Source organism: Panthera tigris, chromosome C1 (assembly GCF_018350195.1).
Source record: "Panthera tigris isolate Pti1 chromosome C1, P.tigris_Pti1_mat1.1, whole genome shotgun sequence".
Taxonomy (NCBI): domain Eukaryota; kingdom Metazoa; phylum Chordata; class Mammalia; order Carnivora; family Felidae; genus Panthera; species Panthera tigris.
This window is the reverse complement of record NC_056667.1, coordinates 153,648,267-153,672,647: the sequence shown is the minus strand read 5'-3', so window position 1 is coordinate 153,672,647 and position 24,381 is coordinate 153,648,267. Positions and strand designations below refer to the sequence as shown.

Below are 24,381 nucleotides of genomic sequence, written 5' to 3'. Positions count from 1 at the left end.
GCTAAGTCAAAAAAGTATGTGAATTTAAAATTTAACTGGAGGGCAGTTGTTGGGTCTTGTATGTAAGCCAATTTGACAATAAATTGTATTCATTAAAAAAAATAATAAAAATAAGATAAATTTAACTGGATACTATCTAAATTGCCTTCTTACAAGTTGGTACAAATTTGCCTTTTTTTTTTCTTTTTGGGGAGAGAGAGGGAACAAGCAGGGGAGGGGCAGAGGGAAAAAGAGAGAGAGAATCCCAAGCAGGCTCCACTCCCAGCGCAGAGCCTGATGGCAGGCTCACTATCACGACTGAAAGATCATGACCTGAGCTGAAATCAAGAGTTGGAGACTTAACCAACTGAGCCACCCAGGCACCCCTATACAAATTTGCTTTTTAAAGATTGTTATTTTAAAATAAAATCTAGTGCTTACTCATTGTCAAAATTTAAAGATTACAGAAGTGAGTGAAAGTTGTGTTGTCCCAGCTTTCCAGAAAAAAAAAAAACACATTTACTTTGTGTATCATCCTAATTAGTGTCTCTGCCATGCCTCTCTTTGTCTCTCTCACACAGAATTACATACCACATTTTTCCTGCCAAAATGGGATCATATTATACTGTACATCTACAGTAGACATTTTTCACTTAATAGCTTCTCTTCATGTTGGCAAATATAGCTTTTCTTTATTTTCTTTAGTATAGATATTCTATATCTTGATATAATAATTTATTTGATGAGTCCCTTATTGATAGACATTTAGACTGAAGAAAAGTTGAAGACAATATAAGATAAGCTTCTTTATATACCTCTGAGTTGAGTTGTGCCGCATCATTGTTTCTTAAGGTCAAAAATGTCCCATCATTGTGTTGTATTAATTATAGGGGAGAAAACCACTTCAATTTGAATTTCTTTGATAATCGATAAGGTTAGGCATCATTCCATGTCTGTAGATCACATTTCCTTCTAGGATGTTTTCATTTATATCCCTTGCTTTGACCCTGAACCTCTGATTAATCATCTGTCACCTGTTAGTCATTTGCAGACATTTTCTCCTGAGCCTATCCCTTTTTTTGTTTTTTTAATTGAATTTGTCATTTCCTTAGTCAAATAGAATAGCCAATTATTATATATACCAGCCTTTCCTTTTTTTGAGTCCTGAATTTCCTCTCATACTCAGAAACTATCTTCCTTCATCTTAACATCATAAAAATACTCTTTTATATTTTCTGTAATTTTTGTAGAACTTTAGTCCATGTACAGTTTTTACTATATAGTTTCCCAAATGGAGACCAATTTTATTTCTGTGCCATTTATTGAGATGCCATCTTTGTCACATAATAAACTTATTTGTATGTATGACTAATTCTGAGAATCTTCATTTTGTTGCCCTGCGTTATTTTTCTTTTGCCAGCATCCTATCCACTGTAGCTTTAAAATGTCTTCAGAGGTGCCTGGGTGTCTTAGTCAGTTAAATGTCTGACTCTTGATTTTGGCTCAGGTCACGAGCTCATGGTTTGTGAGTTTGAGCCCTGCATTGGTCTCTGTGCTGACAGAACCACAGAGCCTGTTTGGAATTCTCTCTCTCCCTCTGTCTTTGCCCATCCCCTGCTTGTGCACACTCTCTCTCTCTCTCTCTCTCTCTTTCTATCTCTCTCCCTCAAAATAAATAAATAAATATTTTTTAAAAAATAAAATGTGTTTGGGTATATGATAAGGCCAGCCCACTCGAAGTTTTCTAGGATTTTCAAAAATAGTATTTTCATTTAGCTTTGATGAGGTTGGTGCTTAAATTTACCTAATTTTGGATTTATTCACCATATAAAGTATTAGTCCATAAAAATATTTGCATGGGTTTGTCAGACCTTGCTTGAAACACTACAGATAGCCTTAAATGTGCATATGCATTTTTGAAAAGGTTGTAGAGGAAGAATGATTCAAGTAGCATATTTTACTTATATGGGTATAAATTTATTACACTTACGTAATATAAATGCTTTCGTGTAATAAATATTTGTTGAGCACACCCCATTGTGCACTTAGATGCCTTCATGTGCATTTCATTATATACTGTTTCATTAATGTCCACATTCATTTTTGAGGCAATTATAATTCCCATATTTAAATTAAAACCTAAGACTCTGTTTCCTTGACATATCTAACTTAATCTAGCTGAAGTAGCCAGCACCTGGATTCTAATAAACATCTTAAACTTAGCATGTCTGAAACAGAATTCCCGATCTGCCTCCCCACATCTGTCCTGCATGCAACCTTCATTGTCTCAATAAGAGCTTTATCCCTCTAGTCATTGCTGAGAGCCCGGATCCTAGCCATCACCCTGTCCCTGCCTGTAGGAAATCCTGTTGATTCCCCTTAGGCTGGGGTTTTAAAGAAATAATATATATAAACCACTTTGATGTATATGTGGCACAAAATCAAGAGTCAGACACTTAACCGACTGAGGCACCCCAGGCGCCCCTCAGACTGATCATTTTTAGATTTCTTATGTGAGGTTGAATGGCTATGTTTTTAAGTAATTTGTTCATTTCATGAACTTGATAAATAGTAGAAGAAACATTTTCTTATTTATGTACGGTTCTATTATTGCTCTTAAATCACAAGATAATAATACCAAATATTTAAATAGCACTTACCATATACTAGACTATTTTAATTGCTTTGCATATGCACACTTGTTTCATAACTTACTTTTTAAGTTTTACAACAACCCTATGAGATGGGTACTATTCTTTCCCTTATTTTACAGATGAAAGGGAAACACAAAATGTATAAGTATCTTGTTCAAAGTTAAATAGCTAGTAAGTGATAAGGACTAGATTTGAAACCAGACAGATTGCCATCAAAGTCAGTGCTCTTAGTGACTGTACTTCATTGCTTATCAAGTGTCTATTATTTTAAAAACAGCCATTATCTTCCTAATTGCATGTAGCAACTACTCTATCTCGTTTTTTAATGATTTCAATCAGCATAAATGTTTATACAGTTAAAAATGAAAATTGAAATTCTTACATGTATTGTTACATTGTTATCTCTTAATATAAGTCTAAGAAAAACCTTGTTATTATCCAGTTCCTTAGCTTTTCTTCCAGCTAGTTTTTATCCTAAATCTTTTTTCTTTCTTTAATTTGGCCATCCCTCAGTTAACTGACTGAAAGTTTTTCAACTTTATTCACTATTTCTCAAAATCATTCTTTGTAAAGACCTGTTTCAAAACTTGTAGAAAAATGTAAACGTTTATTTAAAAATGACTATTTGTTCCCAATACCTTCTCTCATAGTAAATGAACTGTCAGCTCTCATGGAGGATGGACGTTCTCATGTTCTCCTAGCAAAAGTTTATAGTGAAGTGGAAAGACCTGGTGATGCCATAGCTTCATTACAACAGGTAAATGTACTTGTGAGTGCTTGTGGGGTGTCGGAGGGGAGGGGAGAAGGGAATACATCACGGGTAGGAGAAAGACCAGTTATTTTGGCCCAACTACCACAGAAAATAAGTCAAAATAGAAATAATGATCAAATGCCAATGGATTGTACTGTTTAAATGTGTTATTGATAATCATTGTAACAACTACAGCAAGTTAATATTTTTAATCCACTTTTGTAGGTAAGGAAGCTTGGTTTAATAATTTGTATAAAATCACATGACCAGGGTCATAGGCAGGATTTGAATTCAGTTTTTTCTACTTTTGTTTATTTATATCTTCCTTAGTTTCCCTTAATATTTTGGAGGTTTTCAGAGGAGAGGTTTTATACACATTTCCTTAGATATATTCCTAGGCAGCTGATGGTTTTTGATGATTTTTCAACTTCTAGTTTGCTATTAGTTTTTTTATAAATGACTTAAGTTTTATCTACTGCACTTTCTGCATTAATCAAGATGGTCGCATGAATCTTCCTTTTTTTCTTGTTAATGTGTGTATTAAATTGGTTTTCAAATGTTAAACCACCCTTATATTTCTTAAATAAATGTCACTTTGTTGTGATTTTTTTTTAAAGATATTGCTGGGATTTAAAGATACTAATACTTTGTCTAAAATTTGTATATCTATGTTCGTAAGGGAGATTGGATCTCTAAGACTTGCTGTTTCTTTAATATTTGGAGTAATTCAAAATTAAAACCATTTCTACCTCAAGGCTTTGTTGATGGCAAGTTTTTATTAAAGGATTCCACTGAGGGTTTCAGACTGATCATTTTTTTAAAGTTTATTTATTTTAAAAGAGAGAGCACACGGGTAAAGGGCAGAGAGGGAGACTGCCAGTGCAGAGTCTTACACGGCGCTCGAACCCACAAACCGTGAGATCATGACCTGAGCCAAAATCAAGAGTCAGACACTTAACCGACTGAGGCACCCTAGGTGCCCCTCAGACTGATCATTTTTAGATTTCTTATGTGAGGTTGAATGGCTATGTTTTTAAGTAATTTGTTCATTTCATTAATTGTCAAATTTATTGACTAAGATTTGTTCATTGTATCTTATTTTTTGAATGTCTGCAAGTGCTATAAAAATATCTTCTTTTATGGCCCCGATACTGATGATTTTATTTTCCTTCTACTATTAATGATCAGTTACACGAGGAGTTTATTAATATTTTCAGAGAACCAATTTTTCCCTTTTCTGGCTTCATTAAATGTTTTCCCTTTATCTCATTAATTAGTTTCCTCTACTTTCTTTGGATCTGGTTTGCTGATCTTTGCCTAGCTTATTGATGAATTATTGTTGGATAATGGATTAGTTAGCCTTAGTTCTGTTCTTACTATTTAAGGTGAAAATTTTTCTCAAAGCATTGCTTTAGCTACCTCTCACAAGTTTATTATTATTCAGTTCACAATATTCCTCATTTCCCCTTTGATTACTTCTTTAACCATGGGTTATTTAGAAGTGTAGTATTCAGTTTCGAAACAGTTCTGATTTTCTTGTTACCTTTTTTTTTTTTTTTAATACCTCTTAATCCCTTTCACCTATTTTGCCCATTCCACTACTCCCTCCCTTCCGGCAACCACTAGTTCTCTGTATTTGAGTATTATCTTTTGGATATTGATTTCTAGTTTAATTCCACCGTGGTCAAAGACATACTTTGAATGATTCAATCCTTTGATATTTGTTAAAGCTTGTTCTGTGTCCTACATTATAATCAGTTTTGGTATAGGTTCCGTGTGGATTTGAAATAATGTGTTTCTGGCATTACTGAGCACTTAGTTCAACATATGTCGTTCGGGTCAGATTTGTTAGTTGATTTATCCTACATCTTTGCTGCGCTTGAAGTGGAACATAGAGTACTTCATTACTAATCCTATATGCTTTCTAGAATACCACACTGCTTGACACCTTTTGACCTAACTTTCATGTACCCAGAAGAATTCTCCATTCTCCAAATAATTTATCAAATGTTTTGATTTTGAGCTTTAGCTAACAGTGGTGTGTGTGTGTGTGTGTGTGTGTGTGTGTGTGTGTGTAAAATAACCTGTATTTCAGTAATTTGCCCAATATGTCCAATAATTTTTTTTATTCTAGTTATGAATGAATTGATCTTGGACTATTAGATTTCTATGATACTCATTGAATTTCTGTGATACCCATCTAAGTTTATGATTTCATTAAAATATGTAATCTTTAAAGTGTTAATATCTTATCCTTAATTGGTATGGTTTTATCCCTATTTTTCTATCACATGATAAGAGAATTTCACCTAACCCTAGGTTAGCTACCATTAGCTACAAGAAAAATGTAATTTTGGTAAATTTAGACTTTTAAAATATTTTAGAAGTGAATTTGGCTTATTTTACTTTTTTGTAAGTATTATTAGTCCCAGCTGCCTTGGTTATATGAGTCCTTGTGTTGTATGGGCAGATAAATCAAGCAACACTGAGAACAAACAGTATACATGGCTAGACAATGCCAGTGGGCCAAATTTAAATAATTTTAAGTTTATATGTTATAGCACTGAGATTATTCATCCTTAATAAAATTTAAAGAGCCCTAAAATTCTTCCCAATTGTTAACATTCTATGCTTTCTGATCTCCAAAAAGATAAATCCTGAGTTATAATTCAAACAGAAACTTATAAATATAGTCAAAAGTTTTTGATATTTTAAGTTCATTTATTCAGGACCCATTACTGAGCCTAATCTCCACCTTATGGAACTTTAGTAGTCCCATCATAGTATTTTTGCATAATTGCTAAACATTATAGGCCGTGGCAGAACTGCTACATTTAGGGAAACCCCAAGTCTTATTAATTGTACTTTCTAAAGATTTCAGATTTCTGAAATAACTCCACATTTTTTCATCTTGTCATCTTTCTGTTACCTTTTAGCCCTGTCCAGCATTATCTTTTGCCCAGACTCCAGGAGCCTCTTAACTAATCCCCATCCTCTTCCAATCTTGTTTCATTCCAGTTCTCCACAACACCAGAGTAATTGCTCTAAAGGGCAGACCTGATGTTGTCATCCTGTTGCTTATAAACATGTAGTAGTAACTACCCTATGTTAAAAACTGCCCTCTAGAATAAAAAGCAAATTATTTAACAAGCTTACCTGATGTAAATTATCTCTGTATTTCTAGCCATTTTTCCTTCTAATTCTTTGGTCAAACAATAGTATCCCGCACCTTCTTCCTTCACCTGTCATTCCTAATGCCTGTAATCCATCCCATCTCCTTTCCTTCTCCCAAAGTCACATGGGAGTACTACCAGTAATTCTTCAAGTCTCACTTGATCTCCAAGATTAGGTTAGGTCTCCTATTATGTAATCCCAATGCGACTGGTATTTCCCAGCCATAAAACAGGACCCTCATAATTGCCGTAATTATTTTATTATCTGTCTTCATGCTAAAATTAAAATTTCCATGAGTGTAGGTGTAGTTCCATGTTTTGTGACCCTAGCAAATGCTTGCTTCATTAGTTTACTATGCTGTGTAACAAATCGCCACAAATCGTAGTCAATGAAAACAATACACACGTTTATTTTTTCACAGTTTCTGTGGGTGTGTATTCTGGGCATGGTTTAGCTGGGTCCTCTAAAAGGTGTCAGGACAGTCAAGGTGTGGCCAGGGCTGGGTTCTCATGTGGAGACTTGTCAGGTGGAGGATCTACTTCTAAGCTTAAATGGGTTGTTAGCAGAATTCATTTCCTCAAGGCTGTGAGACTTAGGGCTCCAAGTTCCTGTTTGCTTCTTGCAGATCCTAGAGGTTCATCAGCTCCTTGCCTGGTACGCCAGCTAATAGGGTCACTTAGTTCTTCAAAGCCAGCATGGAATAAGTCTACTAACAGAGTCTTATGAAATGTAATCATGGGGGTGACATTCCATCATATTTGCCATATTCTATTGGCTACAAGTAAGTTATAGGCCACACCTCCCACAAAGAGGGGTGATTAATACAAGGAAGTGAACATCAAGAGGTGGGGATCATGGGAGTCATCGTAAAAATCTGTCCACCATGACAGGTGCTTGAAATTTTAGTTGAATGACTGAAAGGAAACCATACATTTTTTTAAATTTTTTTAAAATGTTTATTTATTTTTGAGAGAGAGAGAGAGAGAGAGAGAGATAGAGCAAAAGCAGGGTAGGAGTAGAAAGGGAGGGAGACACAGAATCTGAAACAGGCTCCAGGCTCTGAGCTGTCAGCACAGAACTCGACATAGGGCTCAAACTCAAGAATTGTGAAATCATGACCTGAGCCAAAGTCAGACATTTAACCAACTGAGCCACCCAGGCGCCCCATGAAAACCATACATTATTTTAATGCTTTAATTGCAGGAACAATTACAGGGGAAAAAAATCACTTTTTATCATCTTATCCATTTTTTCTGTGAAAATAAAATCTAAATAAATTAAATACAAACAACCTATATGTCATAAAACACTAACAATTTTGTGACTTTTAACTTAGTGTAGCTTTAATTACTACAAACAGATTATATTTATTTTTGCTTTTTTTCACTTAACATTCGTGTGGCTTTTTCCCTGATGTCTATGTAGCTCCATCTTCCTCATATAAAATATAATGTGACATTCTGACTTTATTGGTAAGTTTTATTTTGATATGGCTTTCAGTAAGATACATATACAACAAGGCTATTGAAATATAAAAGGAAAATTAAGAAGTCTATGAAATAAGATGTTTGTATGTCATTCTACCCAAGGGTTTTATGGAATTTACAAGAATATTATAAAATAAGGAAAGAAAGTAAATGCATTGACAATCAAAGTTAATATAGTTATTTTAACAGACAGTTAAATTTAGCTTTAATCTTTCTGGAACCCAAGAAAAAAACATAGGAAATGGTGTCAATTCTTCAAGAAAATTTTATTCTGTATGAAAATATTTTCTAATCATTATATACTCACAATCATTGACTGTTCTTTTATGAAATGACTTTAATAGGAAATGCAAAAACTTTTGCTCAAAAAATCTTCCCTGATTATTTGCCTTCAAGAAAATGCAAAGCAGGGCACTTGGGTGGCTCAGTTGGTTAAGCATCCTACTTTTGATTTCAGCTCAAATCATGATCTCATGGTTGTGAGATCAAGCCTCACCTCAGGCTCCATGTAATGGAGCTACCTTAAGATTCCCTCTCTCTCCTCCCTCCTAAATAAATAAGTAGATAAACAAAGTGTTTATCTAGAAGTTAAGCTAATGAGGTCCACTCATCTGACTTTGTAGCAATTTAATTGATGCAGAGATAAAACTTAGGCCATCTCGAGAATGAATTGTGTACCGTTTAGACCTAGGGTGACCAAAGAATTTATCATTCTAGCCAAAATACTTTTGAGAGAGAAAGAAGGCAGAATTAATAATAACCTGGCACAACAGATATAAAAGGTACTGCCAGATGGAACGATACATTCACTCTATTTAGACAGTTGTTTCAGAGTTTTTTGTCTATGAGTGTGTGTTTGTGAATATGTGTGCAAAACTATGCACACCAATATATGTATGTATAAAAAACATCAAATACACAAATGTACACATACCTCTGCACTTAAGCATACATTCATATAAGCAAAATAAAAATTTCATGAAACAATATTAACCTTTACCACATGCTATATATACCCATGTTTTCTAATCTTTCCTCTTTCATTTCCAAAAGAATGCTTATTATGACACCTTAAATTAATGTTACGACCTACGGTTCTAAAAATACTCTGCTTTAGACCATCTTCATCAAATACCAGTTGTCAACCAACATTCTGACAGGAGTCCCCAGAAGGGCTCCCTGTGTGTAGCATAATGTGTGGCAGATGGTGGGCATTTTACTCTTTGTTAAATGAATGCATGAATGCCTTAGTGGATGGTTATCTATAGCTCAAAGTTAAATTATATTGTGAAGGCCTAAAACGTAGGACTTCTCTGTCATTTACAAAAGGAAGGTCTCAATGTTTCACAAATCAAACATGTAGGTAGGTGATAAGGCTGAAATTCTAGTTTAACAACCTGCTCTACATTCTTACCTTGACAGAGGCCCCTACCTCCTTTCTGGGTATCTGTGTATAGTGTTGGACCTTATAAATATACACCATCAGTTCGTTGGTCATTTCCCCATCATTAGACATTTGAGTTGCTTTCAGATTTCTTATTTTTTGTTGTTTCTTTTTTTGTTTTTACAACAAATAACAGAGATTGGTTTTTTTTCTTTTTAACAGATAACATGTTTCCTTTTTTTCTTCTAAGTAACATCCATAATACCTTCCCAAAAGTGGAACAACTAAGTTCAGTAGTTTGATTCGTTTTATCGAGTTAGCATGTTTTGCTAGGATGCTCTCCAAGAATGTTTGGACTCACTCGTTTGTCATTCTCCGATATATGGATGTACTTACTGCCTGAAACCTTCCAATATTTGATTTAATAATTTTTAGATACTACTTTATTAATTTAATAAACATTTTATATTTCCACGTATTTAATTGCAGCATCTAGACTATTTTTCATATATTTGTTTCATGCCTGCATTTCCTCCTTAGTGAGCCTTCTGTACATATCCTTATAACAGTGGGAAAAGACTCAGTAATTTTATTATACTTTGTTTGGAAAGATATGTGCATGCTGGCTCATTTGCAAACAAACACATGTTTAAGACCTCAATTAAGACATTTTCTTTGGATCAAGCTTTGTTAGATTTAAGGCCAATAATGCTTAAATATATCTTCTGTAAATGTATGCCGTGTGTGAGTTATTGATAATTGTTTAACTTATTTTCCATTTCTTTTTTAAAATTCCTTTTTATCCTTATTTTCTTCTAGGCTCGAGAATTACAATCTCGGATACTAAAACGTGTTCAGATGGAACAGCCAGACGCAGCTTCTGCACAGAAGCATTTAGCAGCTGAAATTTGTGCAGGGATTGCCAAACATTCTGTTGCTCAGCGAGACTATGAAAAAGCAATTAAGTTTTATAGAGAGGCTCTTGTTCATTGTGAAACAGATAATAAGGTCAGAACCTTTATAAAATTTTCACCGCCTTTTATTCCAGATGTCATCTAATTGCCCCAGATGTAAAATTCTTCCCAGCTTGTTTGTAAAAAAAATAAATGTAATAAAAATACAAGCTAAAAAATTAATATTATTTCTAGAAATTCTTCAAAATGCCTTATGTAATAATGTCAGAGTCTAAAACTTATCGTGGAAGAAGTAACATAAAATAAATCAGTAAGCTCTTTGGTTTTTTTGATATTAATCTATGTTTTAATAATCACTCTAAAACAATTTCTCAGTCTCGAATATCTCGATCTTCATGATTCAGTTCAGTTTACTAAACTGCTATTGAACACCTCTGTATTTCAATTGCTATTTGGTGCTGGATATGCAGAAAAGTGACTAGATTGAATCTCTTACCTAAAGTGGCACAGCATGAGAATAACTGTAAGGATAATACTGGTAAAGAAAACTTCTATACGTGTCTGGTTATGTAAATTAAAATGCTGTTCCTCTCTCAAATCTAGATAGATGATTAATTTAAAAAAATTAATATATGGCTAAATACTTCTTTTTTTCTTTTTCTTTTTTTAACTTAAATCCCAGTTAGTTAACATACAGCATAATAATAGTTTCAGGTGTACAATATAGTGATTCAGCAATTCATACAACACCTAGTGTTCATCACAAGTACCCTCCTTCATCCCCATCCATACCCCCACCCACCTCCCCTCTGGTCACCATCAGTGTGTTTTCTACAGTGAAGAGTCTGTTTCTTGGTTTGCCTCTATCTCTCTTCTTTTTTTTTTTTTCCCTTTGCTTATTTGTTTTGTTTCTTAAATTTCACACATGAGTGAAATCATATAGTATTTGTCTTTCTCTGATGAATTTATTTCATGATGCAGGAGAAAAGACAACTATATTTTAGAATTTAAGGTTTTATTTTTTTTTCAATGTTTATTTTTTTTAGAGAGAGAGACAGAGTGTGAGTTGGGAAGGGGCAGAGAGAGGGAGACACAGAACCTGAAGCAGGCTCCAGGCTCTGAGCTGTCAGCACAGAGCCCGATGCAGGGCTCGAACACTTGAGCTGCGAGATCATGACCTGAGCTGCTTAACCAACTGAGCCACCCAGATGCCCCAAAATTTATGGTTTTGAATTGAACATTGTAAAATGAATACAACTCTTTCAGATGTAAGGCAAAAATAACCCTTAAGGCATAGCCAAATAGGTACCTTGTATAGTGGTGGTTAAAGGAGTTAGAATCATGTTTTCAAATCTGAAGCATACTTTGGAAATTATCTGCTAAAAGCGTTTTATTTTTCAAATGAGAAAACAGGTTTAGAGGGATAACAGGGACCTGGCCCCATCGTGGAGAAGCCTGGACTAGAATCTAATCTCTCTCTGATTTAAGACAAGTGTTCTTTTCACAGTGCTTTGTGTCTGTATACCTTTCAAGCGAGTTACTACCTGTTTTCCCCCTTTCTTCCAGTATAAGAGAAAATAGAGGCGGGTATGTGTATAGTTTTCCTGCCGATCATGCTTGGCATTTTTATTGCAATCATTTTTGGTCAACTGAAGTGTAATCTGTGTCCAGACATTTTCCATATGCACTTTTTAATCCAAACAGTTTCTGACTAATCTTGCGCTTTTTCTCTACAGATCCTGTTGGAGCTGGCTCGATTGTACCTGGCACAGGACGACCCTGATGCCTGCCTGCGGCACTGTGCGCTGCTTCTCCAGAGTGACCAGGACAATGAAGCTGCCACCATGGTCAGTGCAAAGGACTTCAGTGCTGGAAAGGCAGTTGTGTTTTATATTCCATGTGGAAGTTTCAAATTTTACCCCGTAAAACTAATACTAGATGAGAGGCCTGGCTCATGTTGACTTTTGGAAGAAACAGTATTTTTAACATTATTAGCATATTTTACCAATAAAGACCAAGAATCTTTTTGTTTTATAAGAATGGCAAACCTAGGTCAGGCCTTTACTTTCCCTTTGGGGTCTAGTTAATTTGTCTTTATGCCGAAGAGGATACATGATCAGGAAGAGTTGATGTGACAAAGCTATCATTTGCTAATGACTGACTTTTAAGTACTTACCAGACATGCAGGACTAATTAAAAAGTTTCCATGGGACTTTTGTAGTTACAGAGAGAAGCCTTGATGTATTATTCTAAGATGGTGTGCTTTGCTTTCTCATTTTTACCTGGGTTGAGATACGAGTTCATTTCCCAACGGCTAGGTAGATGATAGTATGTGAGGTTCACTGAAAATTATTATTATAACAAAAAAAAGTATAAAAAGCATCCCTTTTAAAACACAATAAGAAAAGCTCAGTAGATCTTGTGTATTTTAAATTGCTTTGGAATATTTAGGGTTTAAGAGTATTTGGGTTTTTTTTAAATCTTCTCGTCCTTTTAGCCAAATCCAGGGAGGCATCTTTTCTATCACGGCACATAGAGTGTGCAATTCCCTTCAAATTTCTGTTTTTAAAATAGCCACTTGAAACATATTTTCTGCTAAAAATAAAGTTTTGTGAACAGAGTGATCTGTTTCACATCCTTAATTATCTTCTGTTACAGTGATATGAATTAGTGTAATTCATATCTTGAGTCTCGAATTTTATTTATTTTTTTAATGTTTATTTAATTTGAGAGAGAGAGAGAGAGAGAGAGAGAGAGAGAGACAGAGACAAGAACGTGAATGGGGGAGGGGCAGAGAGAGGGAGACACCGAATCAAAGCAGGCTCCAGGCTTTGAGCTGTCAGCACAGAGCCCGGCGTGGGGCTCAAACTCACTAACAGTGAGATCATGACCTGGGCCGAAGTCAGATGCTCAACCAACTGAGCTACCCAGGCTCCTTGATATACTTGAATTTTAAATGGCTCCTTTTTGTAAAACTTTGCCCTCTTCATGTTTTTCATAGGTGTTTTCATAGCCCTAAATCTTGACAGGAAAGGTATGCTTTGTAAAATATATGGCAATATTTTTAGAACCAACTTTTACCTTTATAGATGATGGCAGATCTCATGTTCAGGAAACAGGACTATGAACAAGCAGTGTTTCATTTACAGCAGCTTTTAGAACGCAAACCAGGTAAATATCCATTAATTATGTTTTTACTAATGCAGTCAACTTCCTTTCTCTTCTTTTTGACTGTTATGAAAACCTCAGTCAAATCCAACTCTCTATTCCACACCTGCCTTTGAGTAGCAGAAATGTCTGTAAGGAAAATGCAGCACCTTTGACTGGCCTCACTTTAAATTATGACCACAGACCCCCAGTGGGCCCTCAGACGCTGCCTGGCAATCCTGTTGTATTTCTCTAATGAATTCACTCATTCCAGCTGCTTTTTATACCTTTTCCTCCCCCCTTCAAACGTCTAGCCCCCTCATCCCCCTTCCTTGTCCTCAACTAAAAATGTTGCCGCCCACTTGAGTAGGAAAATACGAGCAACTGGAAGAACTCCATTCGCTTTTCATCAAGTCTGCCTTCTCGCAGCCGTTGTCCTCCCCGGATCTGCCATCCTTCCCACAGCCAGTGTCTCCCTGCGGGCTCGGGATGCCACCCCTGTCCTCCCGGAGGGCTTTCTTCAGGCACATCTGTCTCTCCTGCACCACCGTTTTTTCCCAAGCCCACGCACAAGTATGGCGTGATAGCCCCTTGCTAAATATATTAACTAAAAACCAATTCTTAACTGTCCAGTTACTCTTCCTGCCAATTAATGCTCCATTCTTCACTTTTCCCGGATAGAACGTCTCCTCTAAACGGTTTCCATCTGTGCTGTCTCCACATCGTCTGCTCCGCTCCTGCAGTCCAGGGAGGCTGTTTCTGCAGGACAGGCGGCCACCTCCAAGCTGCCAGAGCCTGCGTTCATATCTCATTGTCTGCTTCCGTGGCCTGTCCTTACGCTCAGCACAGCTCCTTCCCTCCCTCGTGAAGGACTTTCTTCACTTGCCTGCTGGGGCGCTGGGCTTCCCTGGTTTTTCTTTTTTTGTTGTCTACATCTTTGTTAGATCTCTTTTCTCTTTATGACCTGTAAACATCAGAATGTTCTAGACCTGGGCTCTCAAACTTTTTTTTTTTTTTTAATATAGTCAGCCCACTGGGTGACTTCATCCAAGCCCATGGCTTTATGTCCTACGTGTATGCTGGTGTCTTGCAAGCATGTTCCTCCAGTCCTGACTCATTCCCACTCTGCTGTCCTGGGGGGTCTCCAGCTTGACATGTTTCTGTAGAACAATGGATCTCTCCCTCTGTCCCTCCAAATCTACTCCTCCATTTCTCACCTCAGTAAATAGCATCACCATTTACCCACTTAGGCCCCAAACCTTACAGTTACCTTCGGCTCATCTTTCTCTCTACCACATCCCGTCTGTCAGCATATCCCCGTGTGCTCTACCTTCAGGGCATATCTGGAATCCCATCACCTTTTACTTCCTGTGCTGCTGCCACCTGGTCTCAGGCATCAGCGTCTCTCACGTAGATAGTTAATGCTCTGTTCTCAAACTCACCCATTTCTGTTCCTTGCCTCCAGACAGTCGAGAAATGCTTTCAGCTGAAAGTAGCAGAGACTGTCCCTCTCAAAGTTCCAGTGGCCTGAATGATTATGGCTCTTTATTTTCCTCTTACGTAAAAGAAATGTAGAAGTCGGTTATGCGGAGAGTGGCATGGAGGACCCACAGTATCATCAGGACACCTGAGTCCTCTGCCTTTTTCTCCTGCCCTCATCAGCCTGACTTCCACTCTGAGTATCACCTCATGGTCCAGGATGACTGCAGCTCTAGCATCAACGTTCCAGGGCCCAGATGGGGAAGGTTGGGGTGGAGGTGGCTAAAAGGGATTACCTCCCTAGTGAACCATCTTTTTTTTTTTTTTTCTGTAAAAAAATTCCCTTCTGGAAGCACCTGCATGGCTGCAAAAGATGGTGGGAAAGGTCATCTTTTAGTTGAACCCAGTGCCATGTAGGATAAAATCAGAATTCTGATAGTAAGGAAGAAAGTGATGGTAGACATTAGGTAGGCAACAGTCCTCGCAGCTTAGTGCCCTGACACTTCTAAATTGCTCTTCCCTCTTCCTGGAATATTCTGGTGGCGGCTACTTCACGCCTTCAGGACTTGGCTCCAGCATGGCCACATCCTGAGAGCACCCTTCTGCAGCCATCCTGTATCAATGACACCTCTTACTGCTCTCTATCTTTCTATCTTGTGTTTGGTTTTTTTATATCACCCTAAATAATGGAATGTAAGCATCAAGTGGCCAGGAACTTTGTCTTTGTTGCTTTGTTTCCAGGATTTAGAACAGTATCTGGCCAACTTGGTGCTCAGTAAATATTGGATAGAAAAAGAGTGGGAGGAGCAAAGGGAACAAGGGAGAGGGAAGGGGGGGAGGAAAAGGAAAACAGGAAAGGAAGGTGGAAACAGTAATGTGTGTTACTTACGTTTTTACCAAAAAGAGTTTGAAATCTCAGAGGACTCCTAGAGGTGTCACTCAGTTCTTGTAAACCCTAATGCCTTCATGGCGGGATGCCACCACGGGCAACCACAACTGCCTGGTTTGGGCAGCTGTCTCTTTCAAGTAGGGCAACTCAAAGAACTTTACATACTCTACTATTGTAGTTACTAATGCTTCTACTTTTAAAAAGTTTGAATTTGAGAACAACACTTTCTACTTACAAACAAAATACCCCTCGTTAGAGTAAAGGTTGAAAGAAAATAAGTCCTTTCTGTCTTTATAGTGATAACATTTTATTTTATTTCTACTATTTTTATTATCTTTTTAAATGTTCTCCCACCTTTGGATTGCCTCATGCTCTGTTGTTGTTTCTTTCCCCAGTCTGTCCCAGCTTCTACCCAGGTGTTATTTAAAAGAGTGCAGTTAATCCAGGTGCCTGGGTGGCTCAGTCGGTTAAGCTCAGGTCATGATCTCTCTCTCACAGTTCGGGAGTTCAAACCCCGCATCAGGCTCTCTGGCAACAGCACAGAGCCCCCTACAGATCTTCTGTCTTCATCTCTCTCTTCCTCCCACCCCACTCTCTATCTCTCTCTCAAAAATAATAAATAAACATTAAAAAAATAAAAGAGTGCAGTTAATTATATTAACATCTTACCTCTTCTACTCACTCTGAGTACATCTTCCCACCTCAGTTGTCCAAAGCTTACTCTTACTTTCTTCAAGCCTAAGTTATTTCTGTCATGCCATTTCTGTCTGGGGTTCTAGACTCTGCTTGTCCTTTTCTCCTTCTATGAACTGCCAGTTTAAGGGACACACATACTATTTTCATTCTGTCTCAAGCTGTTCTCATATTGTAGCACTTCCCTCTGAGTGAATAATCAAACCTGGCTTCTTTAAAAAAACAAACCTCTGCCCTTGGAATATTTTTAAGCCATTGATGACACTAGTGCCCTCACACAGAAGATTTGAAGAAGCCCTCATCTGTCATGTGAATTTGGTCTCAGCCAGGTAACTTGGCATCAGCATTTTGTTGGAAGAGATAATAGTCAAATTGGCTTAGTAGACTGGCAGCTTTGGACTGTCTGTTTATAAACAAATATGAAATAAATTATTTGTAAATTCAGTGTACAGACTTTGTACATTGGAGATACCAAATCACATACATCCATATGTCCAAATCTTTGCATGTTTCTTTTTCCTTTTGCCTATAATGCACATTGCCTTCCTTATTCTTTTTCTCTGTCTTTCCCAACACATGATCCAAAATATACTCACCCTTTACCAAAAACAAAAGCCTGTACCTTACTGCCACCACCTATGTTTTAAGATGCCTTACGTGATGCTGAGTAGAGGGACCATCTACCTCAATTTGCTGGAGATGAGAGGATCTCCTGGAATGCAGTACTTCCAATGCTAAAAGAAAGTCTCAACAAAGTGGGATGAATTGGTCACCCTAATCCTGGATGACCTCACCCATACCTCTTTGTCTCGTCTCTTCTAGTATCTTTTTGAAAATATTTATGCATCCATTTGTCTTCTCCATGGGACTACAGTCTCCTCAAGTTTGCAGAGATCACGTCATATTCATCTTACGTCCCCAGCATCAGACGAATCACCAAGCACATAGATGGTGCAAAATAAATATTTATTGGTTGAATGGATCAATGCATGACTAAAATACCCAGTCATTTAAAAGTACAAAATGTTAAAATTTTTATGGTCTCTGTCATATTTTAGGTTTTTAATCTTGCATTCTTTATTCCTAATAGGACTCTTTTCACAGATCTGTTCTATCAGAATCATTCTAACACCTGAGTATATATACTTACTCTCTGCATGAATTATAGGTCATCCTAAGTAACACATGTTATACCTTAAATTAATGCTGTATTTTAGCTGACTTCAGAAATGCACTGTCTAATTTGACTTAACCTAACTAGTAGACAATCCTTCCTATAGAGGTAATTACTGTTCTCTTGACAGATTACACCTCTTAACTCTTAAAATCTCCACATCATCTTGGGTTGTCCCTTCCCTCACACTAACTTCTTAACAGGGTTCATCAGTTCTGTCTGCTAAAGAGCCAGCTGTCACATCCAGGCTGCCGTCTGCTAAGCCTACTGCTCGAATTAGCGCCTTTATCCCCTCTCACCCAGACCAGTGCAGCCCCCGCACTCATCCTCCAGTCTCTAGGCTGCTGCCATTTGACACCTTCACAGCACTTCTGTAAATCAAAAACTGCTGCTTGGCGTATAATTTAGGATGGCTCTCCAGGGGAAAGTCTAAAATCATAGCATTATTTTGGTAATAAGGCAGTCCTAAATTACTGGTCGATTTGTATTTCTTACCCCTCTTCTTCCACTTTAATATCAGGTAACCTTGGACTTAGCAGCACTCCCCATGCTGCTCTGCTCTGTCTTTGCACATGCCATATGCCTCTTGGAATGTCTTGGTATGTCTAGTAAGATCCTCCTCGTAGCCTTCAGGCTGCCCAAAGGTCTGATTCCATGTGAAACCTCCCGCCTCCCTCGGGCAGTTAGGAATTCTGTGCATTGTAATTCCATAGCACTTTTATTCATGCTGCATTGCATCACACTATAATCATTTGGTATCTTCTCCCTCTCCCTCAATAGGTATGGGCTAAGTTTTTTCATAATATATAATACATTTCAGTTTTCAATGGATTCCCTAAGTACAGAAATTTGCCTGCTTGTCAGGTATCATGGTTAACCAAAAGACAAGTCAGTATCAGTGGTAATTATAATTTGAACTAATAATACATTTCAGTAGTATTGGAAAGTGATAATTATCTAAGAAACTGGCCTCCCAATGTTGACTTTAGATAATATTAGCAATATCATGCATCGCACATATTAGCAACATCATACAAAAAAACTTTGGCCAGAAATTTTCACCTTCACATCCTGCCTAATCCAAGACAGCTTCTAGGTCCTGTGACTTTATTGTGGGTAGATATCCCTAGTTTCTATCCACACTTTTGGAGTTGTAAATATTAGTAATGACCATTGTAATTTTTTTTTTAATTTTTTAAGTTTATTTATTTTTGAGAAAGAAACAGTGCAAGCTGGGGAGGGGCAGAGAGAGAGGGAGACAGAGAGTCCCAAGCAGAGTCCGTCCTGTCAGCATAGAGCCCGATGCGGAGATTGGACCCACGAAACCATGAGATCATGACCTGAGCCAAAACCAAGAGCCAGACGCTTAACTGACTGAGCCACCCAGGCTCCCCACTAATGACCATTGTATTTTTAAAGCTCTTTCATGACCTTTTTCTATTTGGTCTCTATGACATGTTGAGGGTCGATATTATATTCCTATTTTAAGAAAATAGGTAATCCTTGACTTGGAGAATTTGAGTAATTTGTTTGAAAAAGACAAAGACCACTAGTTGAATCCTCTTTCTCTGAAACCATGCTCTGTATTTTAGTGATGCCAAAAAACAGGAAGAACAAAATCTCAAGATATTAGGTAAAGGAAGGCAAATGATGATGTTGTCAACCTGGATTACGTTAACATCATGTAATAGAGTAGAAACCAAGCCTACAGAAGTTTTTTTTTTTTTTTAAGTATTGTTTATTGTGGTAACATAACAAAAAGTATATAACATAAAATTTGCCATTTTAGCCATTTTTGAGTGTACAGTTCGCTGACATTTAGTACATTCAAATTATTTTGTACTCATCACCATTTTTCATCTTCAGAACTTTTCCATCATTCTAAACTAAAATTCTGTACCCACTAAACGCTAACGCCCCATGCTCCCCTCCCCCATCTCTTGGCAACTCCCATTCTACCTCTCTATGAATTTGACTACTGTAGGTAGATACCTTATATAAGTGGAATCATACGATATTTGCCCTTTTGTGCCTGGCTTATTTCATTTAGTATAATGCTTTCAATGTTCATCCATGCTGTAGCATATGTCAGGATTTCCTTCCTTTTTAAGGCTGAGTAATACTCCATTGTGTGTATATACCACACTTTATTTGTCCATTCATCTGATGATGAACATTAGGTTGTTTTCACTTTCGGCTATTGTGAGTAATGCTGCTGTAAACACAGGTGCACACATATTTACTTGATTCCCTGCTTTCCATTCTTTGGAATATATACCCAGAAGTGGACTTGCTGGATCATATATTTTCTCTCCTTAGAACATAAAATCAAGGAAAAATTTCTTAAAAAGTTTTTGATTGTGTGTTTTAATTCTAATTCACTCAACAGAAAAGATCAGCATAGCTTATACAATGATTTTCACAAATCCCCTACTATGAGTCCTGTGCTCACTGAAACTTGAGAGTCCAAACATCTAAAAAGCACAACTATAGAGAAATAAAATATGAGCCATTGATATAATAGACTATTATGCAGCTATTTAAATCATGTTTTTGAAGACTATTTAATGAGTTGGGAAATGTTTATTGTATAATGCTGAACCAAAATTAAAACCCCAAGTGTGACTTCAATTTTGTATATATTAATATTGTATATTAATATTGCATATTAATTTTATGTATACTAAATATTGATAGAATAAAAGTAGATACATAAATACTGATAGAATGATTTTCACTCACAAATATATGAAAGGAGAAGTACAAAAATGTGGTCATCTCTAGCTGGTGGGAATATGAGTGATTTCTTTTTCTTCTTTATACTTTTCCAAATTTTCTAAAATGTCCATGCGTTATTTTTACAATCTGAAAAATATTTATTAAATTTTTCTCAAAACAGTATTTTAATGATATAAAAGAACTAGATAGAATTGGGAGAAGGCTTTCTAGGAACCTGCCAGTAAATTATACCTGATACCAAAGAACTAAATTAATTCTTTTTTCTTAGGAGAAGGCAAATTAGGATTAAAATACTAGGACTGATTTGTTACAGTTGTATTATGGTAAGCTAGTGTCTAGTACATTAGTCACATATACATACTAAGAAAAGTCTGGAGTAAAATTTCTAATTGCCCACCCCAAACATTATCATCAAAAAGTACTGTTCTCACCCTGTTCCTAGCTAAGGGTGGAGGAGAAAGGAGGTCAGAGGTAGTCTTAACCCTGTGTAATCACATCAACCCTCCTGAATTCTACAGTTACAGTTTAGATGATCAATGCAGAGACTGTTTCTAGGTTTTGGTCCCAGGAACAGTTGAAAATTAAGTTATAACAAATGTACATTTTTATACATTGGCTTGTATAGAACCTTCTCCCACTGCCCAGACCAACCAAACCTTTATCCAATTACTCATACAGTCTTTTTAAGGGTTTATAATACCTAAAGCATTCCTTTTGCTTGTATTTAAATTCTACATCACTTAAAGTAAACTGTACTTTAATGAAGCAGGATTATAACCACAAAAACAAGAGATATAAAATGTTGTCTATATTTGAAATATTCTTTGTTTCTAGATAATTACATGACATTATCTCGTTTAATTGATTTCCTGAGAAGATGTGGAAAACTTGAGGATGTTCCAAGATTTTTCTTAATGGCTGAAAAACGTAACTGCAGAGCAAAATTGGAGCCGGGATTTCAATACTGTAAAGGACTATATCTTTGGTAAATCTGTTGGTGAATAAATCCTACATAATAGTTTTTTTCTTTCTCATTGTGAATGAAGTAGAATAAACTTTCCTTTGTCTTAAGATAGATCTACATTTTATGGAGCGCTTGGGTGGCTCAGTGGGTCGAGCATCCAATTCTTGATTTCGGCTCAGGTCATGATCCCAGGGTCATGGGATCCAGCCCCAAGTCGGACTCTGGGCTGAGCACGAGCCTGCTTAGGATTCATTCTCTCTCTCTCTCTCTCTCTCTCTCTCTCTCTCTCCCTCCCCCTCCCTCCCTGCATCTCTCCCTCCCTCCTTCCCTTCTTCTGCCCCTCTCCCCCATTTGTGCTCTCTCTCTCTCTCTCTCAAATTAAAAACTTTAAAAAAACATGTTAATAATTTTAACCAAATCTTTACCAAAGATATTATAAATGACTTAAAGTTTGTAGTCGACAATTGAAATAAGTGATTTTTTTTTTTTAATATCTAACAAGGTATACTGGAGAACCAAATGATGCCCTTCGACACTTTAATAAAGCTCGGAAAGACAGTGACTGGGGCCAAAATGCCCTTTATAATATGATAGAAATCTGTCTGAATCCAGATAATGAAACTGTTGGAGGTGAAGTATTTGAAAATCTGGATGGAGACCTAGGGTGAGTTATCATTTGACAAATTATCCCTTTTCTGGAAACAGTTACTAGGGATAACAAGCAAGGATACCTTCTAAAAGAGGGCTAAACTCTAGGAGAGCACTAATGAAAAGGCAGGTGAAAAAAAATCATAGCTAGAATAGCCATTCTCTGAAACAAGCATGAAATGCTTTTAAGAGGCTTCCTAAATCAGAATAAGCATGCTACAAAGACATTTCCCTAATTACTTGTTGAAACAGCATAAATTGTAGAATTTGATTACTTTAGCAAAAGCTGTCCACACAGTAACAGTAACTCCTTAGCATATGGTAGTTCTCTGCCATACCCTGTGCTATACTATATACTTTATGTGCATTGTCTTATTTACTCCCTGCAACAGTGTTGTGAACTAAGCTCAGAGTTAACCTATCTAATGTGATAGTAAATGGTGGGGGCAAGATGTGGACTGAGTTCTACATGACCTCAAAGTTCCTGCTAATAGCCACCGTGGTGCACTGTTGATAAATAGTGCTGTTGCTATCAACCTGTGTTAGTTGCTTGTTCTCAGAAATGGGTAAGGCATTGTAGGGGATATATAAGGATGTAAATGCGTAAGGTACATAAGGTAGTTTCTGCCTTCAGGAGCATGTAATTTACTTAGGAGGCAAGACAATATCTGAAACCATTGGATCTTTGACAAAACAGAAATGGGTGAAATGGATAGTAAGTGTTACAAGAATTCATAGAAATCCTAGCAGTGCAAAGCAGTCAGGGGAAGATGCACAGGGGTGTGAGAGAAAGTGAGAACAGACTGCTGAGAGGTTTTAATGACAGATTTGGAGGCTTGGGTTATAGAGACCATTAAAAGTTTTAGAGCAAAGGAGAGGCATGTTTCTGTTTGTTTATAAAGGTTTAGGTAACATACTGTTATGCAACTATAGGCTGTCCTCATGGAAATATTTAGCAAATAGTTGAAAATATAAAACTAGAACTCGGAAGGGAGGTCCCAGCTGGAGATACAGGTGTGGGGGATGTGTGATCAGAGTAGACAGTTGGAGCTCAATGAATGGCCTCTTTGCAAATAGAATGCAGTAACATAAGTTTGAAAACTAAACTTCGGGCTAATGTTTAAGGGGATTGGAGGAGGAAGGGAAGTCAGAAAAGGACACTCAGCATGGTAGCAAGAGACCCAAAACCATAATGTTACAGAAGGCAAAGGAGGGAAACTTTGAAGAAGGTATTCAACAATGTGAAATGTTTTAGAGAAGGTAAAGCCTGAAGCCTGAGGTAAAAAAACCAATGGTTTACTGAATGGGCTTTGAGAATTTAATTTCCTTTTATTAATTGATTTATATATTTTTTTAAAAATAAGAAAATTGATGTCACATATCCACATTGTTTTTACACTTGACATTTACAGCCTTTGACAGATACATAGTTTCTTTTCTGAGAGACCGATAGGTAAAAATATTGCAGTACTTGGCACATAGTAGGTGCTTCAGCAAAGTTAGTTACTTTTTACTCCCTCCTTTCTTTCCTTTCATTTTCTGAGTATATGTACCACTTGATAATTGAATGATTCTACTTCTCCCGAATTCTAGTTTTATATTAGTGGAAATGAACACACTTACCACATACAGATATTGTCCAATTTTTGTCTTCAGTCTAAAGTGAATAAATGTTTAATGGTGTTTCATTAAAGCTGTATTAATTATTTAAATCTAATGCATTGTAACCGTGGTTCACTTTGTATTAGAAGAGAATGAGTGACATTCCACAAAAGGGTTACATTAAGTGACAGCAAAGAAGCCAGTGTACCCTAGGGCTCATTCCAAAATCAGTGAATTTTTTACTTCATGAGTAACAGACAGATTTATTTTTAATTGTATATAGGAATTCAACTGAGAAGCAAGAGTCTGTGCAATTAGCAGTGAGAACAGCAGAAAAACTCCTTAAAGAACTAAAACCTCAGACCATTCAGGGTCATGTACAGCTTCGCATAATGGAAAACTATTGCCTAGTCGCTACCAAGCAGAAGTCTAATGTTGAACAAGCATTGAATACCTTCACTGAAATAGCAACATCTGAGGTTAGATTTTCTTTTTCAGCTTTATATTATCTTTCTTGGTGGTATAGAAATAGTTGTTTACTTTCTGAAGATTGACTTAATTACAAGTACAAATTGCCTCTGTAGTTCGGCATAATTCTACGTAATATATATATACCTCTGTTTCCAGAAGAAACAGTTTTGTTACTATTTTGATATGTTGTTTATATTTATTTATTTATATTTGTATTTATTTGTATTTCTTT

General features: G+C 36.7%; 1 protein-coding gene across 2 annotated transcripts in view; it reads left to right on the top strand.

Moving 5' to 3' along the window:
- Positions 1 to 24,381, top strand: part of TTC21B (tetratricopeptide repeat domain 21B) — an 85,342-nt gene that overhangs the window by 44,724 nt on the left and 16,237 nt on the right. For both annotated transcript variants that reach the window (XM_042994614.1, XM_007074628.3), the window contains 7 exons: positions 3,284 to 3,390; positions 10,249 to 10,437; positions 12,080 to 12,190; positions 13,433 to 13,514; positions 21,299 to 21,449; positions 21,931 to 22,092; positions 23,962 to 24,157. In XM_042994614.1, coding sequence (XP_042850548.1) covers positions 3,284 to 3,390; positions 10,249 to 10,437; positions 12,080 to 12,190; positions 13,433 to 13,514; positions 21,299 to 21,449; positions 21,931 to 22,092; positions 23,962 to 24,157 — 998 coding nt within the window. The remainder of the gene's footprint in view (positions 1 to 3,283; positions 3,391 to 10,248; positions 10,438 to 12,079; positions 12,191 to 13,432; positions 13,515 to 21,298; positions 21,450 to 21,930; positions 22,093 to 23,961; positions 24,158 to 24,381) is intronic.